Raw genomic sequence first — 19,500 nt, 5'->3', positions numbered from 1 at the left:
CCACATCCAGGCCCAAAACTTTCTATGGTTTACCCCAGACACTTCACATGCCCTGGTTCAATCCACTGACAGCACATCCACCCCAGTATACCTCATCATTCCAATTCACTCTATTCCTTGCACGCCTTTCACCCTCCTGTATGTTCAGGCCCCCATCGCTCTAAATCTTTTTTACTCCACCCTTCCACCTCCAATCTGGTCTCCCACTTCTCATTCCCTCCACCTTTAACATAAATCCTCTTTGTCAATCTTTCCTCACTCATTCTCTTCATGTGACCAAACCATTTCAATACACCCTCTTCTGCTCGCTCAACCACACTCTTTTTATTACCACGCATCTCTCTTACCCTTTCATTAATTACTCGCTCAAACCACATATTGTCCTCAAACATCTCATTTCCAACACATCCACCCTCCTCCGAACAACCCTATCTATAACTCTGGTGGAGCCACAATTCCTTCACACATATCCATTTTTGCTCTCTTAAGATAATGTTCTCGCCTTCCACACATTCTTCAACGCTCCCAGAACCTTCGCCCCCTTCCCCACCCTGTGTCTCACTTCCGCTTCCATGGTTCCATCCGCTGCCAAATCCACTCCCAGATATCTAAAACACCTCACTTCCTCCAGTTTTTCTATATCCTAACTTACCTCCTAAATGACTTGTCCCTCAACCCTACTGAACCTAATAACCTTGCTCTTATTCACATTTACTCTCAGCTTTCTTCTTTCACACACTTTACCAAACTCAGTCACCAGCTTCTGCAATTTCACACCTGAATCAGCCATCAGCGCTGTATTATCAGCGAATTGGCTCACTTTCCAAGCCCTCTTGTCCACAACAGACTGCATACTTGCCCCTCTCTCCAAAACTCCTGCATTCACCTCCCTAACCTCCCCCCCATAAACAAATCAAACAACCATGGAGACATCATGCACCCCTGCCGCAAACCAATCACTTTCCTCTCTTCCTACTCGTACACGTGCCTTACATCCTCGATAAAAACTTTTCACTGCTTCTAACAACTTACCTCCCACACCATACACTCTTAGTACCTTCCACAGAGTATCTCTATCATCAACTCTATCACATGCCTTCTCCTGATCCATAAGTGCTACATACAAGTCCATCTGTTTTTCTGAGTATTTCTCACACACATTCTTCAAGGCAAACACCTGATCCACACATCCTCTACCACTTCTGAAACCACACTGTTCTTCCCCAATCTGATGCTCTGTACATGCCTTCATCCTCTCAATTAATACCCTACCTATTTAATTTCCCAGAAATACTCAACAAACTTATACCTCTGTAATTTGAACAGTCGCCTTTATCCCCTTTGCCTTTGTATAGTGGCACTATGCATGTATTCCGCCAATCCTCAAAGCACTTCACCATGAACCATACATAAATTGAATATCCTCACCAACCAGTCAACAACAGTCACCGCCCTTTTTCAATAAATTCCACAGCAATACCATCTAAACCCGCCACCTTGACTGCTTTCATCTTCCGCAAAGCTTTCACTACCTCTTCTCTGTTTACCAAATCATTCTCCCTGCTCCTCTCACTTCTCACACCACCTCAACCAAAATACCCTATATCTGCCACACTATCATCAAAAACATTCAACAAACTTTCAAAATACTCACTCCATCTCCTTCTCAATTCATCACTACTTGTTATTACCTCCCCATTAGCCCCCTTCACGATGTTCTCATTTGTTCTCTTGTCTTATGCACTTTATTTACCTCCTTCCAAAACATCTTTTTATTCTCCCTATAATTTAATGATACTCTCTCACCCCAACTCTCATTTGCCCTCTTTTTCACCTCTTGCACATTTCTCTTGACCTCTTGCCTCTTTCTTTTATACATCTCCCAGTTATTTGCACTATTTCCCTGCAAAAATTGTCCAAATGCCTCTCTCTTCTCTTTCACTAACAATCTTACTTCTTCATCCCACCACTCACTACCCTTTCTAATATGCCCACCGCCCACCTTTCTCATGCCACAGGCATCTTTTGCACAAGCCATCACTGCTTTCCTAAATACATCCCATTCCTCCCCACTCCCCTTATGTCATTTGCTCTTACCTTTTTCCATTCTGCACTCAATCTCTCCTGGTACTTCCTCACACAAGTCTCCTTTCCAAGCTCACATATCTCTCACCACTCTCTTCATCCCAACATTCTCTCTTCTTTTCTGAAAACCTCTACATATCTTCACCTTCGCCTCCACAAGACAATGATCAGACATCCCTCCAGTTGCCCCTCTCAGCACATCAACATCCAAAAGTCTCTTTTTCACGTGTCTATCGATTAACACTTTCACTCAGCAGCTCACAAAACACTTGCCTCTCAAGATCTTTCCTCTCATGACCAGGTGCATAGGCACCAATAATCACCCATCTCTCTCCATCCACTTTCAGTTTTATCCATATCAATCTAGAGCTTACTTTCTTACACTCTATCACATACTCCTACAACTCTCACCAACTCCTGACTTTACTCCCAAGACATTCCCAAACTATTCTTCCTCTCTACCCTTGAGCTTTCTTTCACTCAGAGCCAAAACTCCAGGTTCCTTTCCTCAAACATACTACCTATTTATTCTATTTATTTTGCTTTGTCGCTGTCTCCCACATTAACGAGGTAGCGCAACGAAACAGATGAAAGAATGGCCCAACCCACCCAAATACACATGTATATACACACACGTCCACACATGCAAATATACATTCCTATACATCTCAACGTATACATATATATACACACACAGACATATACATATATACACATGTACGTAATTCAAACTGTCTGCCTTTATTCATTATCATCGCCACCCTGCCACACATGAAATAAGAACCCCCTCCCCCCGTATGTGTGCGAGGTAGCGCTAGGAAAAGACAACAAAGGCCACATTCGTTCACACTCAGAGTCTAGCTGTCATGTATAATGCACTGAAACCACACTTACCTTTTTCCACATCCAGGTCCCACAGAACTTTCCATGGTTTACCCTAGACGCTTCACATGCTCTGGTTCAATCCACTGACAGCACGTCGACCCCGGTATACCACATCGTTCCAATTCACTCTATTCCTTGCCTGCCTTTCATCCTCCTGCATGTTCAGGCCACAATCACTCAAAATCTTTTTCACTTCATCTTTCCACCTCCAATTTGGTCTCCCACTTTTCCTCGTTCGCTCCACCTCCGACACATATATTCTCTTGGTCAATCTTTCCTCACTCATTCTCTCCATGTGACCAAACCATTTCAAAACACCCTCTTCTGCTCTCTCAACCACACTCTTTTTATTACCACATATCTCTCTTACCCTTACATTACTTACTCGATCAAACCACCTCACACCACATATTGTCCTCAAACATCTCATTTCCAGCACACCCACCCTCCTCCGCACAACTCTATCTATAGCCCAAGCCTCACAACTATATAATATTGTTGGAACCACTATTCCTTCAAACATACCCATTTTTGCTTTCCGAGATAATGTTCTTACCTTCCACACATTCTTCAATGCTCCCAGAACTTTCGCCCCCTCCCCCACCCTATGATTCACTTCCGCTTCCATGGTTCCATCCGCTGCCAGATCCTCTCCCAGATATCTAAAAAACTTCACTTCCTACAGTTTTTCTCCATTCAAACTTACCTCCTTATTGACTTGACCCTCAACCCTACTGTACCTAATAACCTTGCTCTTATTCACATTTACTCTTAACTTTCTTCTTCCACACACTTTACCAAACTGAGTCACCAGCTTCTGCAGTTTCTCACACAAATCAGCCACCAGCTCTGTATCATCAGCGAACAACAACTGACTCACTTCCCAAGCTCTCTCATCCACAACAGACTACATACTTGCCCCTCTTTCCAAAACTCTTGCATTCACCTCCCTAACAACCCCTTCCATAAACAAATTAAACAACCATGGAGACATCACACACCCCTGCAGCAAACCTACATTCACTGAGAACCAATCACTTTCCTCTCTTCCTACACGTACACACGCCTTACATCCTCGATAAAAACTTTTCACTGCTTCTAACAACTTGCCCCCTACACCATATATTCTTAATACCTTCCACAGAGCATCTCTATTAACTCCAGATCCATAAATGCTACATACAAATCCATTTGCTTTTCTAAATATTTCTCACATACATTCTTCAAAGCAAACACCTGATCCACACATTCTCTACCACTTCTGAAACCACACTGCTTTTCCCCAATCTCATGCTCTGTACATGCCTTCACCCTCTCAATCAATACCCTCCCATATAATTTACCAGGAATACTCAACAAACTTATACCTCTGTAATTTGAGCACTCACTCTTATCCCCTTTGCCTTTGTACAATGGCACTATGCAAGCATTCCACCAATCCTCAGGCACCTCACCATGAGTCACACATACATCAAACAACCAGTCAACAATACAGTCACCACCTTTTTTCATAAATTCCACTGCTATACCATCCACACCCACTGCCTTGCCGGCTTTCATCTTCCGCAAAGCTTTTACTACCTCTTCTCTGTTTACCAAATCATTCTCCCTAACCCTCTCACTTTGCACACCACCTCGACCAAAACACCCTATATCTGCCACTCTATCACCAAACACATTCAACAAACCTTCAAAATACTCACTCCATCTCCTTCTCACATCATCACTACTTGTTATCACCTCCCCATTTGCCCCCTTCACTGATGTTCCCATTTGTTCCCTTTTCTTACGCACTTTATTTACCTCCTTCCAAAACATCTTTTTATTCTCCCTAAAATTTAATGATACTCTCTCACTCCAACTCTCATTTGCCCTATTTTTCACCTCTTGCACCTTTCCCTTGACCTCCTGCCTTTCTTTTATACATCTTCCGGTCATTTGCATTATTTCCCAGCAAAAATCGTCCAAATGCCTCTCTCTTCTCTTTCACTAATAATCTTACTTCTTCATCCCACCACTCACTACCCTTTCTTATCTGCCCACCTCCCACGCTTTTCATGCCACAAGCATCTTTTGCGCAAGCCATCACTGCTTCCCTAAATACATCCCATTCCTCCACCACTCCCCTTACCTCCCTTGTTCTCACCTTTTTCCATTCTGTACTCAGTCTCTCCTGGTACTTCCTCACACAAGTCTCCTTCCCAAGCTCACTTACTCTCACCACTCTCTTCATCCCAACATTCTCTCTTCTTTTCTGAAAACCTCCACAAACTTCACCTTCGCCTCCACAAGATAATGGTCAGACATCCCTCCAGTTTCACCTCTCAGCACATTAACATCCAAAAGTCTCTCTTTCGCGCACCTATCAATTAGCACGTAATCCAACAACACTCTGGCCATCTCTCCTACTTACATATGTAAACTTATGTACATCTCTCTTTTTAAACCAAGTATTCCCAATCACCAGTCCTTTTTCAGCACATAAATCTACAAGCTCTTCACCATTTCCATTTACAACACTGAACACCCCATGTACACCAATCATTCCCTCAACTGCCACATTACTCACCTTTGCATTCAAATCACCCATCACTATAACCCGGTTTCGTGCATCAAAACTACTAACACACTCATTCAGCTGCTCCCAAAAGACTTGCCTCTCATGATCTTTCTTCTCATGCCCAGGTGCATATGCACCAATAATTACCCATCTCTCTTCATCCACTTTCAGTTTTACCCATATCAATCTAGAGTTTACTTTCTTACACTCTATCACATACTCCCACCACTCCTGTTTCAGGAGTAGTGCTACTCCTTCCCTTGCTCTTGTCCTCTCACTAAACCCCTGACTTTACTCCCAAGACATTCCCAAACCACTCTTCCCCTTTAACCTTGAGCTTCGTTTCACTCAGGGCCAAAACATCCAGGTTCCTTTCCTCAAACATACTACCTATCTCTCCTTTTTTCTCATCTTGGTTACATAACACACATTTAGACACCCCAATCTGAGCCTTCGAGGAGGATGAGCACTCCCCGCATGACTCCTTCTGTTTCCCCCTTTTTTTTTTTTTTTTTTTTTATACTTTGTCGCTGTCTCCCGCGTTTGCGAGGTAGCGCAAGGAAACAGACGAAAGAAATGGCCCAACCCACCCCATACACATGTACATACACACGTCCACACACGCAAATATACATACCTACACAGCTTTCCATGGTTTACCCCGGACGCTTCACATGCCTTGATTCAATCCACTGACAGCACGTCAACCCCTGTATACCACATCGCTCCAATTCACTCTATTCCTTGCCCTCCTTTCACCCTCCTGCATGTTCAGGCCCCGATCACACAAAATCCTTTTCACTCCATCTTTCCACCTCCAATTTGGTCTCCCTCTTCTCCTCGTTCCCTCCACCTCCGACACATATATCCTCTTGGTCAATCTTTCCTCACTCATTCTCTCCATGTGCCCAAACCATTTCAAAACACCCTCTTCTGCTCTCTCAACCACGCTCTTTTTATTTCCACACATCTCTCTTACCCTTACGTTACTTACTCGATCAAACCACCTCACACCACACATTGTCCTCAAACATCTCATTTCCAGCACATCCATCCTCCTGCGCACAACTCTATCCATAGCCCACGCCTCGCAACCATACAACATTGTTGGAACTGCTATTCCTTCAAACATACCCATTTTTGCTTTCCGGGATAATGTTCTCGACTTCCACACATTTTTCAAGGCTCCCAAAATTTTCGCCCCCTCCCCCACCCTATGATCCACTTCCGCTTCCATGGTTCCATCCGCTGACAGATCCACTCCCAGATATCTAAAACACTTCACTTCCTCCAGTTTTTCTCCATTCAAACTCACCTCCCAATTGACTTGACCCTCAACCCTACTGTACCTAATAACCTTGCTCTTATTCACATTTACTCTTAACTTTCTTCTTCCACACACTTTACCAAACTCAGTCACCAGCTTCTGCAGTTTCTCACATGAATCCGCCACCAGCGCTGTATCATCAGCGAACAACAACTGACTCACTTCCCAAGCTCTCTCATCCCCAACAGACTTCATACTTGCCCCTCTTTCCAAGACTCTTGCATTTACCTCCCTAACAACCCCATCCATAAACAAATTTCCCCTTTTACAAAGTTAAAATACAAGGAGGGGAAGGTTTCCGGCCCCCCGCTCTCATCCCCTTTAGTCGCCTTCTACGACAAGTGAGGAATGCGTGGGAAGTATTCTTTATCCCCTATCCCCAGGGATACTACCTATCTCTCCTTCTTTCTCATCTTGGTTACATCCACACATTTAGACACCCTAATCTGAGCCTTCGAGGTGGATGAGCACTCCCCGCATGACTTCTTCTTCTGTTCCTCCTTTTAGAAAGTTAAAATACAAGGAGGTTAAAATACAAGGAGGGGAGGGTTTCTAGCCCCCCGCTCCCATCCCCTTCAGTTGCTTTCTATGACATGCGGGGAATGCGTGAGAAATATTCTTTCTCCTCATCCCCAGGGATAGAGGAGAAAGTATTTAGCATCTGAAGTAAAAGTTTGATCCATATCAAATTACCAAGTTATGATATATCAGGTAGAAAAGATTGAGGCATATGCATGTAATTATGGTCACACAGAGAGGTAAGCCAGCATGTCCTTCTTTGCAGCTATGAGCATAAAAAATCTAAATGAATAGGAGCATTCTGAAAAACAATAAGGGTTGCTTCAGCCTGAAAAATGACCAAATTACTGTACATACTGTGAGGGAATGTAGTACTTCTGATGATCCCTTTGCAAAGCTTTGTTAACATGTGTTACCAAAATAACTATAAAATAGATAAATGCAAGTATCTAAAACTTAGTTACTGGATTAACCATATGGTTATTTGACTTAAGATCCTGCTACACGCACATTACTAAAAATAATACTAACAACCCATAATATATGGTTAAATGTCAATTTCTACAGTATACTGTACTTTCAACAGGCAAAATCACCCCTACCTGTACAATATCATTTTTGTACACTGTTATTTCATCTGGCAACACCCCTGAAAAGTTGGTGATACATCGGCACAAATCTCCAACCTTCATCTTGCTTGTATCAAGTTCTTGCAACTGTCTGGTCTCATGCTGAAGCTGAACACTTGACTGTGGAGAAATTCAAAACAGTCATGAAGCCCACTATTATCATTTATATCCTGTCAATCTTTTGGAAAATCATCACTGACAATATAAAGCTTAAAAGCATTTACATACAACTGTCTGGTCTCACACCGAAGTTAAATGCTTCAATTTGGAGGAATGCAAAACGACTACGAAGCCTAACATTATCTTATTTTTACTGCTATTTTTTAAACAATCACAATGAAAAATACAAGCTTACAACCAATTACATACATTAAAGCTAAAGGCTGACCTGAATGCATTAATAACAATCTTCTACATAAATTTAAGAAAATACTTCCTATAAAGTATTTCATTTTGGGTGATCTGTCTACACTTTCCTTTAAACATCTATCCCGCTAAATTTGCATGTTCACCAACACCTATATCTCTCTCAAAACATATTCCTAACTTCTGTCCCCAATTTTCCAAAAACTTACTGCTTCTCATATCCCTTACACCAAATTTCACTAAAAACTAACCAAATGGACTTTTTCCTTCATAGCTTTCAATCATTTCATTCTTCATGCATATATCAACTACAATACCTCAGCAAACCACCAACTGCTTATCAAACTAAAATTTCAATATCCTTTGGAATATTTTCTATTTCATGTGTATGCCTCGAATATTTTGGGTACAAAACACATGGAAACAGAGAGGGATTTGTATGATGCATCAAAGCGTTTGATAAGGCTGACATAGAGGCCTAGTAAAAGATGTTTAGAATAAAGTATATGGTGTTAGAGGAAAACTACTAAATGCAGTGAGGAGTTTTAACAAGAGAGTAAGGCACATTGAGAGTCATAGAGGAGGGTGGGTGGTTTCAAGTGAAGGCAGGTGTGTGTTAATAGTGTGTAATGTCACCTTATGATATCAAAGCATACAGAACCTACCAATATTAGGAACAAATGCATAGCTAAAAAGCCAAAAACCCAGTTAAGAGACATAGCATACACACAGCAATCGCCTGACATCCTGAAGTTCTTCCAGCCGCTACCAGAGACACTTGAAAAGATGATATAACTTTCATTGATACTATGATGAAATCTAAAGTACCTGGCACTCATATGGAAAGATTCAAAAATGGTCTGTATTTTTTTCATACATATTCGCTATTTCCCATGTTAGCTAGGTAGAATTAAGAACAGAGGACTGAGCCATACCATACCTGAAAAAAATTGTACCATAATTCTAAAATGTAATTGTCAAAAAAAAACATCCATACCATGTCATATTTCATATTGTACCATATTGTATTGACAGTCTTGTAAGAAACTGTGTGAAAGGGAGAAGGTAAGAGTTAACTGAAATGTAAGTAGGAATTATGTTTAACAGAGGAAAAAAAGGTTGGTTTGAATGAGTTGGAATGGTGAGAACTAAGAGGAAGTGGAGCGTTTTAGTACATGGCAGTGGACATGGCAGAGGATGATAATATGGGAGCTAAGTGAAACATAAGGTGGGTGAGGAAATAAATGTCTTGGATGCACTGAAAAGTTTCTTGAAAGAGAAATCACCGTTGGTAAGACGGGTCTGTTTGACAGTATGGGATTCCCAGTGGTGCTGAACGGGAGCGAATCATGAGCCCTATGGGCAAAAGAAAGGAAGAGTGGATGTATTGGATAAAAGATTCTTAAAGACAAAATCTGATGTGGGAAGGGTTGATTATTTAAGGAATGACAGTGTTTGAGAAAGGTGTGATAGTATGCAGAGAATGATTTAGTGAGCTGAAATAGTTTAAACACAGTAAGAGGATAAGAACACTTACTGAAAAGGATGTTCATGCTAGAAATGGAGGGAGCAACTGAAGGTCATGTTGGAGAATGAAATGGAAAAGGTTTTGAGTTATGAGGGCCTGAACATTCTGTAGAGCGAGAGGCATGCATGGGATAGAGCTAACAGGAGTACTGTGGTATACAAACTGATGTGCTTTTACTTGGCTAAACCGGAGAAGCAAAAGAATAGCCTATACAGCCTGGCTGTGGATGAGGGTTCTGAGTTTGTCAGTCACAATATACATAACAGTTAGAGAGTGGATGTTAGCAAATGTGGTCATTCTTCATCCATTCCTGGTGCTGTGTGACTGAAGCAGAAAACAGCACACAAGTATATAAACAAAGTAAGGATAGAGTATTATGTAGAAGTTGCAGTAGGAACATTAGGTAGGAGCCTCTGCAAACACTGCACTAGAGATGCCCTCTGCCACTGACCTGTTAAGGGTAAGACAACTAAAGGCTAAGTGGCACTGGAGTTCACGAGTTATGGAGACTATTGCCGTGGCCACTCCTTCTAGAGAGTTCCAGGAAGAAACAGGCATTAGAGATAAAGATAGTTAGATAAGGTAAAACAGCAAAACCAAGGGCTTATGCTTAAGTTACTGGTGGTGTGAATATGTTCCAAGTTTAATTGAAAATAGTTACAAAAAATAATATAATTCCAAACATCAAAAATCAAAGTTCTATTCAAGTCAGCATGGCAAAATAAATTCTATGTTTCTAGAGAATGCACTAGTGTTGTCAATGTACTTCAGAGGAAGAACCTAAAGAAATACAGAACAAATACTATATGAATTTGCTCAAAACAGAGAAGATACACAATCAACACTATTGCAAATGCAGAATCATTATAAAAAAAAATCTCAAACTAAGTGGGTTAAAGAAGTGACTTTGTTTTTGGTGCAAAATGCTGTAAGCTAGATGAAAAATCAAAGGCCTTTCTGTACAAAGAGTAATGGTAAGAAAGAAAAGTGTCTTTATGAGAAAAAATCTGCTGAGTTGAAGAATAAAGCGAGATAGCTATGACAAAAAAAATCATTTGAATGCTATAGAATTTCAAAACTAAGGTATCCAAGGTCACAGTTATGAAGGGTAGATGTAACACACAAAACATCTCTCTCTTGACATGTTAAAGAAGATGCGAGTAATTTATATGTCAAAATGTAATGCAAAAGTGTGCAACACAGATGGAGAAATGAGGGTTGGATCTGAAGACTGAGATTATAAAAACAGAACCTGCAGAATCAGACCCCCACTAACAGTTTTTGAAGCCAAATTGAAAAATTAATGTTTATATCAGATTCAAAATAAGAGGCTTATGACCTTGGGACACAAATACTGAAAAAGCTTAGCAGTTTATTGTCTGAAGATTTATCAACTTAGCTACGAAAGACAGAATGGAGGGGAGGGCAGGTGTAGAGAAAAGGATGTCATTTACATGAGTACCAATTCGTGTTATGTTTCTGGATCTTTATCAAAGTTTGCCACATTCCCTTGTTCTTAACTCAGTTTGTTCTATGGGTCCACAACAATGATGCTGAAGAAGTGCTTCATCATGTCTTTTGTACACTTCTGTTACTAGGTTCCAACTGTGCCTTCTTGTTCTAGCCTCTCTTCTATCATCAAAACAGTGATCAAATTAATATCATTACAGCCCCTTACATATTTATATACAGTTATCATGTTTCCTCAAAATCTTTTCTCTTCCAATGTGGGTAGGTTGAGGGCTTTCCTTTTTCTTTATAGTTCATTTCATCCTGATGCTGCACATTCATACTTAAGGTGAATATACATAGGTTGTGCATATCATTCTAAATATCTTAAAGTCTATGAACCTGAGGGTAGTTTTGATGGTGACCAGGGTATGGGTAACTTCCCTCACAATCCCCCTCACAAGTTGTTAAAGCAACATCATCAATATGATGCCAGCTTCTACATCTCTCTAGCAGCATCTCCTTAAACTTATCTTTCCCAGTGCATTATTCATCCCCTGGTCTGTTTTTTTCTGTTCACTTCCCTATCTTCATGACTTTACATTTTACATTTAATTTTCTAAGCTATTAATGCAAACACTTCTGCAACCTGTCTTGATCTTTTGCAGCTTTTCAGTCTCTACCATTTCACACTTCTTTTATAAACCTACCATCTTTAGCAAACACATTCTGGTAAGAGTATCTCATCTAGTAAATCATTTAAGTAGATTAGGATCAGTAATGGTCCAAGCACCAAACCCTTGTTACCCCTCTTCCAACTTGAGTAGGATCCATGACCATGCATCCTCTGTTCTTTCCCAGTTGGGTGACCATCAAACACTTGAGCAGTCTGAACTTTAGCTTCATTAATTAGTCTTTTGTGAAGGAGAACATCACATGCCTTTTGGCAGTCCAGGAAAGTACAATCCACCCCCACATCCCTTTCCTCTAGGATACCGCTGGCTTGTTTATATCACTCCAATAGATTAATCACACAAGATCTATTCCTTCTAAAACCATGTTGTCTCTCATATCAGTAGTAAATGCTAATCACATATTCTTCTGGTTGCTTTCTGATTATATTCTGCAGTAACCTACAGCTTATGCTCACTTGGAACTGGGCTAGAATATAGAGATACGTCTTTTTCAATACTGGAAATACTAACTCATTTAGTTGGAGTTTTGCGCTCACTTAGCGTAAGTTTAGCATGGTCAGGTGATGATGAAAGTTAAAGCACAGTGAATATTGGCCTCAAGTGCTCCCTTCAGACATTGGTCCGTGTAGCAACTTGTCTTTGGTGAGAAATGTCCTATGAAGCGCCACTAGCGCTCTGGCTTCTTATCAGCTTAATTAGTTTGAAGAGATTTCTAATCATAAAGGAACTCCCATAACTTAAATAATACAAACTACACAAAATCCTAAAATCAATATTTGTCATTCAACATGAACTATAGGGGGGGGAGTTCTTCCCAGTATTGGCTAAAAGAGATACAGGGACAGGATTTGCCAACCTCTTCCAGGCAAAGCACTGGAATTAAAGCTCATTCAACCTCTAACTAAATGTAAATACATGAGTTTTAGAGAGAGGGGCAAGTATGCCATCTGTTGGGGATGAGACGGCGTGGGAAGTGATACAGCACTGGCAGCTGATTCAAGTGAAAAACTGCAATTGTGACTGAGTTTGGAAAAGTGTCCGAAAGGAAAGAGTTGAGAGAAAATGTGAAAAAGAGCAAGGTGTTAGCTTCAGTAGGGTTGAGAGACAAGTTAGATGGGATGTAAGTTTAAATGGAGGAAATTGGAGGAAGTGAAGTGTTTTAGATATCTGGGAGTGGACTTAGCAGCGAATGGAACCATGGAAGCGGAAGTGAGTCACAGGGTGGGAGTGGGGACAAAGGTTCTGGGAGTGATGAAGAATGTATGGGAGGAGAGAACATTATTCCGGTGAGCAAAAATGGGTATGTTTGAGGGAGTAGTAGTTCCAACAATATAATATGGTTGCAAGGCATAGGCTATAGATAGCATCGTACGGAGGAGGGTGGATGTGTTGGAAATGAGATGTTTGAGAACAATATGTGGTGTGAGGTGGTTTGATTGAGTAAGCAATGAAAGGGTAAGAGAGATGTGTTGAAACAAAAAGTGTGGTTGATAGAGCAGAGGGTGTGTTGAAATGGTTTGGACATATGGAGAGAATGAGTGAGGAAAGGTTAACAAAGAGGATATGTGTCAGAGTGGATGGGCTGTTCTTCGTCTGTTTCCTGGCGCTACCTCACTGACATGGGAAATGGTGATCAAGTATAACAAATGAATAAACATCAATCACTACCTATATGCTCATACTATCAGTTCCAGACAACTGCATATCATAAATGTTTCTACATCAAACAAGACAGACCAATCATGCTGTCTTGGCCTTTACTAGGGACCATTTTTTTTTCCCATGCAGCAAATACACCCTCACCTGCCATCCCTGCCGAGTTAAACTCAACCCTCTGTAGCCTGATGGGTAATCTGCCCCTAAGATTGTGACAGGTCTGGCAGGTTAAACAAAACTATGAATATCACTATGCTCTTGTGGGTGCATTTCTGTGCATCACATTAGCCTTCATGATGTCAAGAGGTGTCCATACTTGGTTTGGCCATAAAGCAAACCTCTCTGGCTAGGTTATAACATGCATGGGTAATTTATCAGTTCAGCTCAAAACTGAAACTAGCTCTGGGTAATAGCTACTTATGTTTTAGGCATTTTATATAGTTTGGTTCATTATGATAACAAAAATGTCTGCACAGCATGAACAGAAGCATTATATCTTACTGAACATCATTAGTATGGAAACAATAGTACACGTAAAAATATAGTTAATTACAGTAAAAATATGTAATACACTTGTAAAAAAACAACACATCCCATGAAAACCTCACCTAACCTTCCCTACAATAAAGATTTAACTTGATTTTCAGTCTTCTACTCAAAAATGCACCGCCAATGTAGTGTCACATGCAAAGAAACATATATGACAATGATATCCCTAGCATGAGATGGATGTGAGGTTAGAACATTTTAATATACTTTAGCTACATTACTAGGTAAATGTTTTACAGGTTCTGTTAATATTCTACATGTATATTACATATTTTTACATTAACCAACCTCATATTCTCCCTGATATAAAAAAAATATTACCATACACTCAGAATAAAGTATAATTCTCAACATCATGCTCTGCAAATACTGCTGTACGAGAAAATCTTATATACTAAATAATGTTTCTTTGATCTAAATCTCATTTCAAAGTAAGTATAAAAAGTTCTCTGATAAAGCTTTCAAACCACCCATCCATGTTTGTGATGCCCGGAGATGGACATTTACCCCCATTTTGCAATAAACTTTGTACCTCTAAAACCAAATCATCAAAATCAGTAGCAGACACACAGTTAATGAAGTAATTCACAAAAGCATACCTATGAGAGGAACTGAAAATGACTTTTATTTACTAAATGCCTAACATAAAGTGATAAAGTTGCAATCACTTCAAGTCCTCTCCAGAAATACAAACGTTATTATCTGCTTTTCTTTCATATATGATGCATATAGTTCCCACTTGCAAACTTTTGTGAAGTGTCAACTCAACCTATGGATTCTGCTTCCCATATTCATGCAAGCCACTCTTTAACTAGCACCCAATGTAATAGTAATGGTTGGCCACTTGTAAGATTCAAGAAGGACGAACAGCTGTTATCTACTTACTTCATTAAGGTTCATCGTGTATTTCTGAGATGGTTCAAGGAGTGCTTAGCCCACCCTTGAGGCCCACGTACTACCCTCGACATACGCCCACATTAATATAGTCATCGCCCACCAAAACATTTAAGTCCCATAATGTGGTCATTATTACACGTATATGCTCTGAAGTCACGAGTGACTGAGTTTCCACAATTCTTCTGAAGGATAATGACAACGACGGGTGATACACCACTACATCTATATGAAAGGATAATCCCACCTTTTAATGAATTGATGAGGCGTTGCTGCTTGGCTACAACCTGCAACGTTTCCACTTGTTTACATGCCAGGCCTGCCAGCTGGGCCGCTGGTGACGCCTCACGCCAACAGATGGTGCTCATCACCCACCACCTCCTGGTGGCAGCTCCTAACCTCCATAATTTCACTATCTTACTTCACACTTTCAATCTGAGTTTCATAATCCATGTCAAATTATTCAGGTAAAAAGATATTAATACATCTTCATGCCTGCGGTGAACGCTTACATAAAAATGGTCGAGGTAATAGAATGGTAAGGGCATGGAGTTAAAGTATTATATCATACAGTACTACAAAAACACGTAGTTTCGAACCTTCATGAGCAATTTGTGATCGTCAGAAACCAAGGTGTTTCACAGTCTGATTCTATACCATCTTTTGACAGTGCAAGGTCTTTTCTCAACAAGGGTTGGAACCTGGAGCGGATGTGCCCAATCATGATGCATTTTATAAAATGCCGTAAAAACTATGGCTCTGATTTGTTGACGCCTGCAAACAAATACCTAATCCAAATCTAATTTCCATCGTTTTGAAATTTTGGGACAGTGATGTAATCACTATTCACTCCATCACCGTCGAGGTTCCACCACCATCCTCCCTCCATCACCATCATCGCTCTAACGCCATCCTCGCTCGTCAGAAACCTCATTCCATCACCGCCCTCACTCTGTCATCATTCTCACTCCATCACCACCCCTCTTTCCATCACCATCCTCGCTCCTTGACCACCTTAATTCCATCACCATCGTTCCAACATCACCCTCAGTCTATCATCCCACCCCCTCTCTCTCCATCACCATCCTCGCTCCCCCACCAGCAGTATGTGTGTGCTCCCATAGGCGGGGCTCTTTAAACTTTAAACTTTTTGCTGGGTTGGCGATTCGGTAATTGAGCAGATACCAGTATTGTATCACGCTCTTGCCGCCCTGGGTTGTCTCAACCACTGTAATGACGGGAGTGGATAGTGCCACTGTAATGACGGGAGTGGATAGTGCCACTGTAATGACGGGAGTGGATAGTGCCACTGTAATGACGGGAGTGGATAGTGGTGTTCTCTAAATTCGTTGTCATTACGTTATTTTTCTATGGCTATTTCCTGTTAGCAGAAACTAGGCTGCCTTATCGACGGTAAAGGCGAGACTGGATAGTGTTGCTGCATAAATTCGTTGTCATTAGTAATTTTCTATGATGGTCTTTTCCTGTTAACAGAAAAATCAGGACATTGTGTTTGCTGACCGTTGTGTTGAGTCCTTCCTTGTTACTACTATCCAGTGATAGTACAGTAGTTTATATATTATTTTTTGTAAATGAACAGTGATAATGCAGTAGTTTGTATATTGATTTTCGTTATATGAAGCTGTTTAGTAACTCTCTCGATATAAGACTTATAATGAACCAAAAGTGATATAAACGGCTAAATAGCTAGTCTATCGCCATCACGAATATATGAAACTATCTGTTAGTCTCTGTTTTTCACCTTAAGCCGTTGGATCTTCTTGTTACAGCAGCTGTGTGTGGAAGTTGATGGAAAAATACTCGGTTGAGTCATAAGCTATTGCATGATAACAATTTACTCTCCCTGGTCTTCATTGTGGATATCGCAGTGTTTAGGTCTTCTGGTGATCTTCAAGTGTGACTCATCTCTGAAGAGCACTTTTCAAAACCATGATGGCATAATTGTGCTAACGAGCACCATGCTAAGAACCCATCACACTTTAGCAATCTCTATTTACACACTCCCCTACCCAATAAAATATATATAACAAAACACATGCACAAAGAAATGACTCATCAAGCACTATACAGTTGTCCTCACAACTCAGGATGAAACACCAGCCCAAGAGACATCCATGCATCTCCAGACAAACGCGAGTCACACTTTCCCGTATCCAGTCCGGGCACTACACACCGTTTCAATATATCCCTAAACCCATTGTACCAACTATCACAACAAAGACACCAATCACTTACCACTCAATTGCCCTGAACTCTGCATATACACGCACACACATCACTAAACTTACCCATGATCTCAACTAGTAGACGTGGCCGGCTTCCTGAGCGTTGCAGAAGCCTCATAAAGGCAGAAGTGGAACCTAAGGCAGAATTATATATATATATATATATATATTTATTATTCTTTTATTATACTTTGTCGCTGTCTCCCGCGTTTGCGAGGTAGCGCAAGGAATATGATGATCTCACTAGTTCGTTATGATATTCATGAAAAGCGCTTTAGCAGTTCAGGTAATATTCTTCACTTATTTTACAATACACATATTTCACGGAGACATTCCACCTCATCAGATGTAAACAGTTCATTAAGTTTCAAATCCCAACACCAGCACAGAAGATTGTACACCGTATTACCGCCATGACAGAGTAAACACTGACCTGACCGTTAAAAGGGAAAGTTGGGGGGAGAGAAGGGGGGTCTTGTGGTAAAGGGGGGTTGTGTGGAGATGGTTGGCCTGAGGAGCGGGATGCGTGTTCTTGATAATTCTTTCATTATGACCTGTTTGATTGTAGGATGTGCTTCAGTTACCTGAGGATATATTAGCAATATATATAATATTAGCAATATATTATAATCAAAAAAGTATAAATTCAATTTGTTCTAAAAGTTCAATGTTATTGAAAAAAAAATCATTTAATATGTAGAGAGAATCTCACACATCAGTCATGGGTGCTATAAATCTTTCTTTCTTTCAAACTATTCGCCATTTCCCGCATTAGCGAGGTAGCGTTAAGAACAGAGGACTGGGCCTTTGAGGGAATACCCTCACCTGGCCCAATTCTCTGTTCCTTCTTTTGGAAAATTAAAAAAAAAAAGAGAGGGGAGGATTTCCAGCCCCCGCTCCCTCCCCTTTTAGTCGCCTTCTACGACACGCAGGGAATACGTAATAATAATTTTTTTATTGTTATTTTACAAGATGGTCAATAATCCAGCTGGAATCCACTGACCACTCAAGCAATTGCTGTATCTGCATGGTGGACCCCACCAAACGCTGGACTGGCAAGACTCCACTCCTATCATGTATCCGGACATTACATGTAAAATTAAGCTTTATGAAACAATTCTTTTACAGTTCAAGATAAAGTCTGCAGCCTTCAAGTATCTTCAAGACTTCTTTCCTAAGCTGTCTGAGGTAACGGTCAAAGCCGGTGTCTTCGTCTGACCACAGATAAAGATCTTGGAGTGCAAGGAATTCCCCCAAAAAGCTCACTAAGAAGGAAAAAAGCTGTGTAGCACAGCTTTGCCGTAGTGGTTCGGGGCTTTCTGACCAATCACAAGGCCGAAAACTAGGTGGAGGTAATTGAGACGATGGTTGAGAACTACGGCAAAATGGGCCGCAGGGTGTCCCTTAAAGTCCATATTCTTGACGCTCATCTTGATAAATTCAAGAACATGGTAGTGTATTCGTAGGAGCAAGGAATGCCTCTCCACCAGGTGACCAGGACATACAGTAGCAAGGAAAGCGCCTCCACCAGGTGACCAGGACATACTGGACTTTGAACGCCGCTACCAGGCAACATAGAACGAGAACATGATGGATTATATTTGAGCTATGTTTCGTGAGGGATTTACAGTACACATGTAAATCTCGAAAATTCATCTACTCACGTCTAAATCTTTTGTGATCACTTGTGTTTAACATGTCTAAGTACATGTTAAATCTGATTCACATGTTATCTGACTTTGTGTGAATAAGAATGTACAAAGTCGCCGTTGTCCAAATGGAAATAGATAAATATCAAAATACCACTGTCCTGGTCACAAAACAAAAGTTTGAAGGGAATAGCCTTTTTCTTTAATTTTCATGCAGAAACAATTAGGAAATAACACTTATTAACCAGGAACGAAAATTGTTTTTTCTACACCGTAATGAATATAGTTCTGTGTTGGTATTTGAGTGTGGCTGTAATAATGTAATCCATACATAATACACTGAATGTATTATAATGCATTTTAATTTTCTCTAAACTGTTAACTGAAGAAAAATAACGAAAGGAAAATAAAATATTTACCTATGTATCCACCAATTACAGGTGATCAAATATTTGATAATTAT

General features: G+C 40.5%; 1 protein-coding gene across 4 annotated transcripts in view; it reads right to left on the bottom strand.

The window, feature by feature from the left end:
- LOC139759424 (uncharacterized) overlaps positions 1-17,791 on the bottom strand; it is a 286,276-nt gene extending 268,485 nt beyond the window's left edge. For 3 of the 4 annotated variants that reach the window (XR_011715046.1, XM_071681521.1, XM_071681523.1), the window contains exons 1-2: positions 15,390-17,416; positions 7,979-8,125 (exon numbers count right to left, since the gene is read on the bottom strand). Coding sequence is in view for 3 of the 4 variants with exons in the window: in XM_071681521.1 (XP_071537622.1) it covers positions 7,979-8,068 (90 nt within the window). In the remaining variant the exon portion in view is untranslated. Of the gene's footprint in view, positions 1-7,978; positions 8,126-15,389; positions 17,417-17,451 lie in introns of those variants that run through there. The other variant, XM_071681522.1, reaches the window with a different exon arrangement.
- Positions 17,792-19,500: the final 1,709 nt, after the last annotated feature.

Source organism: Panulirus ornatus, chromosome 33 (assembly GCF_036320965.1).
Source record: "Panulirus ornatus isolate Po-2019 chromosome 33, ASM3632096v1, whole genome shotgun sequence".
NCBI lineage: Eukaryota > Metazoa > Arthropoda > Malacostraca > Decapoda > Palinuridae > Panulirus > Panulirus ornatus.
This window is presented reverse-complemented; position numbering and strand designations above follow the sequence as displayed.